This window comes from Myotis davidii, unplaced genomic scaffold, assembly GCF_000327345.1.
Source record: "Myotis davidii unplaced genomic scaffold, ASM32734v1 scaffold217, whole genome shotgun sequence".
Classification (NCBI taxonomy): domain Eukaryota; kingdom Metazoa; phylum Chordata; class Mammalia; order Chiroptera; family Vespertilionidae; genus Myotis; species Myotis davidii.
Genome location: NW_006290034.1, coordinates 421,982 through 427,391, shown reverse-complemented (window position 1 = coordinate 427,391; position 5,410 = coordinate 421,982). Strand labels below are relative to the sequence as shown.

Below are 5,410 nucleotides of genomic sequence, written 5' to 3'. Positions count from 1 at the left end.
CGCATGGCGGGCCCTGCTCTGGACGCGGCGGCAGCCTTTCCGTCGAGGTGCCGGCTGCTGCCCGGAGCGCGAGTGTGACTGCACCCCTGAGCGGGGGCGTAAACGTGGTCCTAGAGGGTCTCGACCCAGCGAGTGTGAGAGGCTGGGAGGGCCCGGCCGCAAGGACCACGTGTGAAGGACGGGCTGGGGGGGAGGCAAGGACCACACGTGGAAGACGGAATGGGAGGGGCCACAAGGACCACGCATGGAGGATGGGATGGGAGGGGCCACAAGGACCACGCGTGGAGGACGGGATGGGAGGGCCCACAAGGACCACGCGTGGAGGATGGGATGGGAGGGGCCACAAGGACCACGCGTGGAGGACGGGATGGGAGGGCCCACAAGGACCACGCGTGGAGGATGGGATGGGAGGGGCCACAAGGACCACGCGTGGAGGACGGGATGGGAGGGCCCACAAGGACCACGCGTGGAGGACGGCTGGCCTGTGTGTTTATTGGGTGAAGGGCTGGGAGGAGGAGGCCCCTCCCGGGTACCTAGCAGGTGGAGCGGACCACGGGCTGGAGTTCCGTTCCCTCTCGGTTCCTCGTGGAGCCCCCGGCGCCCTGCGGCCCCTTGCGGTGGGTTCTGTTCATCCTCTTCACAAAACTCTGCGAGCAGGAGGGCACGTGGCCGGGTTGTGGCCTGCGCTTGGCAACCGTGGACCTGGCACATCACTTTGGGGAACTGAATCCTTACAAAGTGCCCCCAGCCCTGGCCGGGTGGCTCAGTTGGTTGGGCATCGTCCCACGCACTGAGGATCACAGGTTCACTCTCCTGTCGGGCACAGGCCTGGGACTGTGGGCTCGATCCCCGGGGGCAGGGGACAGGGGCAGCTGATCGAAGTTCTGCTCTCACAGGGCGTTCCCCTCTCACATCAATGTCTCTCTCTCCCCCCCTTCTTCCTTCCCTCCTTCTCCCTTCTTCTCTCTAAAAATCTTTTTAAAAAGTGTCCCCTATTGAATTAAAATATTGGGTGAGGAGGTAGATGTCCAAGTGGATTTTAAGTCAGAAAAGTGGGAACCAGAACAAGAAGCCCTGCCCGCGTCCTGCTGCCTCTGGAGCATCCCCCACGACTGCGGACATGTGACTCCGCGGGCGCGTCCTGTTCGCGTGGAGACTGAGGACACGTCGTTACGGACGCGGAGGGGCCGCGCAGAGGGGCTGCGCCTGCTGCTCTTAGAATGAAGGGGCTTTAACGCCTACAATTTATGGTGACAGAACGAACGAGGATTATCCGGACGCCACTGGCCCCGACAGCAGGGAGATGAGACGCCCCAGCTGTCCAAAGGCCGTCTGCAGGGATGAGCGGGGACAGCTGCCGGGGCTGCCAGTGAGCAGAGGGCCCACGATGGCAGACCCGCCGCCACCTGGCCAGACGGAGCCTTCGCTGCAGCAACGCCCTGACCGGCTGTGGGGGTGGCGGGCGCGCGGGTGCCAAATGCTTTGGGAAAAGATCAACTGCTAAACCCCAAACGTCAGAGAGGCCAGACTGAGCCATGAGCACCCACAGGGCTCAGACATGAGGCGTCCCCCCTGCAGCCAGGGCCGTGGTCAGTGTTAACGTGCGGCCTCCCTCCTCTCCAGGAGTCTCAACTGGCCGGCCGAGTGGGAGCTCAGAGAACCGCCCCCCCACCCCCGCCAGGCAGAGGAGACACAGGCTGCGTGTCCCGGGTGGAGGCCGAGACTCCCCCACAGGGAGCGTGCAGGTCGCCGCAGAGGCGCGGTGTGTGCTCACCAATAGCTCGTGGTCCATGAAGTAGGGCTTTCCGGGCGAGCCGTCGTTCGTGTGCAGGTCAGCAGCCAAACACAGCAGCAGAGCGCCCAGCACGGTCTCGAACACGGACAGGAAACTGTGCGCCACCAGGTAGGCGAGGGCGGCGGCCAGGAGCAGCGGCACGGCCCACACCTGCAGCGTGCGGTGGTAGTTAAAGGCCATCAGCCCTCCGAACGCGGTCAGACACGCCACCAGCACCTGTCGAAGCAAGAGTGCGCTCACGTCCTCAGAACTGTGGGAGCACTCAGAAAATGTCTCAGTTACTGCCGTGTCACACGTGTGCATGCGTGCGTGTGTGTGGGACCGTGTGCATGCATGTGGGACTGTGTGCGTGCGTGGGGGACTGTGTACGTGAGTGGGGGACTGTGTGCAGGGCTGTGTGTGGGAGGGGAGGCCGTGTGTGTGTGTGACTGTGTGTGCGCAACTGTGTGCGTGCGTGCGGGACTGCGTGTGCATGTGTGCGTGGGACTGTGTTTGCATGTGACTTGTGTGTGCATGTGGGACTGCATGTGTCAGTGTGGGACTGCATATGTGTGTGGGGCGGGGGACTGCAGGTGCCCTGCAGCCAAGCACGCACATCAGAACTGTTGGGACAATGAAAGGGGACAAGAACACGACCTGTGACAGGGAGCAGCCGTGGAGGAGGGGGAGGGGCTGTACTCCCATCCCATCGGCGCCTCGTCCGCATTTATCTGGGGCCCTGGGGCCTCACTCTCACCCCACAGTTCGCCCCTCACGGTAAACTCTTCATAAGCGCCCCTTGCACGTGCGGTGACGGTCCCCTGATGGGCACTGCCCTTAGCATGCGGTCACTTGCGCCCGAGGACTGGGCGGAGGGCTCCCCGTGCAGCGGGGAGGGACGGGTCATCGGCTCTGTCCACAGGCAGAGGTTCCATCTCCCGGATGAGACGAGGTCAGGTGGCACCCAATTCTTCAACAGCCACAGCGCGGCCGGCTGGAGTCCGCGGGCCCTCGGCGCCTGCGAGGCGGACGTGACGTCGGAGCGGCACTTGGTTGAACACACACACAGTCACCGGTGCCCACGGGCGCGGGAGGCTCTGGGCAACTACGGGCTCGTCATGGGAGACGAGGGAAACGGCTGCTCCCCGAGTTAAATGAAAGGCACGTCTGTCTCAGGTGAAGCCTCGGCCCAGAGAACGTCTGGGAACACAGTTATGAGAGAGAGGCCGCCCACCGTCGCCCCGTTCGAGGGCCACCTCCGCCGCGGGGGCACCCACCTGCCGGGCCCACGTGTGTCGTGTCGTGGCGTGTCACTGACCACAGCTCACCAGGACAGCAATGAGGAGAGACCAATGCGAGACCCCCGAAGATCCGAGAGGCCAGACGGAGCCATCGGCGCCCACGGGCTCGCACCGGGATGCGCCCCCTCGCAGCCAGGGCCTGGGTCAGGGCTGATGTGCGGCCCCCCACGGAGGCGGACACGCTACGGGAGCAGCCACGGGCCCCACAAGGGAGCCCAGGCCTTGTTCAGTGTGGGCCCCGGGGCTGGGGATCCAACGCAAAGAGGAGGCAGGCGTCCGCCTTCGGGGGAGCCAGAGAGGCGCCCGCACGCCCAGCCCGCTGCAGGACTGCCCGTCGGCCCCCACCCCGTGCCTGTTTATTCCGGGGACACGCCTCACCTTGCCTAGGAAGACGACGAAGTCCCCAAAGCAGCTGACCGACGTGAAACGACTCGAGTTCTCGGACAAGAGCCTGAGCGCGTCCTTCGCAGACGTACAGAACTCGGTCCCGTTGATGGCCGTGGCCACGTACGCGTTCTGGAACGACAGGCGGAGGTCAGAAAGGAGATGCGCCGTGTGCCCGGTCTCAGGACAATGTGACGTCGGCTATGAGCGTCCAGGAGAAAACCGGTCACGAGGCGCCCGGGGCACATCCTGTCGCTGCGACGGCTCAGATTTCAGTTCTCACCGAGCGGCAGTAACAGAGATACATAAGCACCTGGGGGCGGGAGGGTGGCTAGAGCATCGCACTACACACACATCGGCCCAGCTCGTGTGGCTCAGGGTTGAGCGTCGACCTATGAACCAGGAGGTGAGGGTTGGATTCCCATCAGGGCACAGGCCCGGGTTGTGGGCTGATCCCCCGTGTGGGGCGTGCAGGAGGCAGCCGATCCATGACTCTCTCATCACTGATGTTTCTCTCTCTCCCTCTCCCTTCCTCTCTGAAATCAATACACATATATTTTTTTAAAAGCATACGGGAACGAGGGGGAGGAACGATGCTGTGACACCCTGCAGAGTCTGAGGGCAGGAGAGGAAGGTGAGTGCCGGACACAACGCAGCCCCTGGTGGCTGGTGAGCTGCCCCCAAGGCCCGTGGGGCTGGAATCAGCGAGGCTGTGCCAGGGCGTCGCCCCTTCCCGGGAGACCACGCCCTGGGAGGGAACTGAGCGCCCTGCAGATTCAGGATTCACACCCATTCTAGTGGTCATTTTAATCTGCAATGAATGTAATTCCCATGCTGGGGGACTGGTACACATCATACTATTTCTAATATTTTGCTGTTATAAATAACTATGCAATGGACATCTTCACTTCCTGATTTTGGACCATTTCTTTAAGATAAATTTCCAGAAGTGGGATCACTAAGTCAAAGAGAGAGAGTGTGTGTGTGCGTGTGCGCGCGTGTGCTGCATGTGCGCATGTGTGTTGTGTATGTGTGCGCGTTCACATGAGGTTTCTTGGGTCATTTTTCCAAGCACCTTCCCTTGTGACAACACGATCATCTCAAAAGCACCTGTTCCTACATCTCCCTTCAAGCCTCCACCAGCACCGCGTGCGTGGCCACTCCAGCGAGGGAGGAGCTCGCTTTCCGGGGACCACACACGACCTGCTTGGTGTCGGCCGCGCCCTGGGCTTGGACGAAGGATGAGTTTCCTCTCCTGACACAGGAGCCCGTCACACGGCCCCTTAGCAACGTCGCCAGGAGGCCACCACGGGGTCCCCCACAGCCACTCAGCCCACAGCCTGCAGCCCATGCGACGGTAACAGCGGTAACAGGTGAAGCCAGGGGCAGACCTACCCCCCCCTCGGCGAACTCCCCCCTCAGCACAGCGGAGGGAGCCTGGCCTGCCCACCGGCACCTGCTGTCGGAGGGACGTCCTCAGTCAGACGGCCGGGGAGGCCCCAGGAAACACCTTGGAGGGCCCACACCCTCCGGGGCCGACGTAGAGGGAACCTGTGCATCGCTGGCCTGTGAAATCCTGCTGGTGGTGGGTGGGAGCTGACCCGGGGAGGGGGGGGGAACCACGCCTGGCGCAGGGAGGCCCAAACCCACTCGCTCGCCACTTAACGAAGCAGCTTCAATCACCCCCAGTTCCCAGAGTCATCACTCCTGAGGACAGGTGGGGGGAGGGGGAGCAGCATAACCGTCCTTTTATGGACAGAAACCAGGATCAAGCACCTCTGCAGGCCCCACCCCCACCCCCAGTGAGCCCGAGCTCTCCCCCTGGACGCCGGACGTCACTGCCCATCTTCACCGGAACAGAGGCGTCTAAAGGCTGGTGGTTCCGGAGGCACCGGCTCCGCAGCCAGTCTCTGGGCTCAGATCCCAGCCCCGCAGCAGACCTGCTGGCTGC

General features: G+C 63.1%; 2 protein-coding genes across 2 annotated transcripts in view; one reads left to right on the top strand and one right to left on the bottom strand.

Moving 5' to 3' along the window:
• The window catches only part of CNN3 (calponin 3), a 12,117-nt gene extending 11,942 nt beyond the window's left edge, over positions 1 to 175 (top strand). The window contains exon 8 of the mRNA XM_006763101.1: positions 35 to 175. Coding sequence (XP_006763164.1) covers positions 35 to 175 — 141 coding nt within the window. The remainder of the gene's footprint in view (positions 1 to 34) is intronic.
• A 93-nt stretch (positions 176 to 268) lies between these two features.
• SLC44A3 (solute carrier family 44 member 3) overlaps positions 269 to 5,410 on the bottom strand; it is a gene marked incomplete at its 5' end in the record, with an annotated part of 48,833 nt that continues 43,691 nt past the window's right edge. The window contains 3 exons of the mRNA XM_006762920.2: positions 269 to 647; positions 1,775 to 2,011; positions 3,454 to 3,591. Coding sequence (XP_006762983.2) covers positions 534 to 647; positions 1,775 to 2,011; positions 3,454 to 3,591 — 489 coding nt within the window. The remainder of the gene's footprint in view (positions 648 to 1,774; positions 2,012 to 3,453; positions 3,592 to 5,410) is intronic.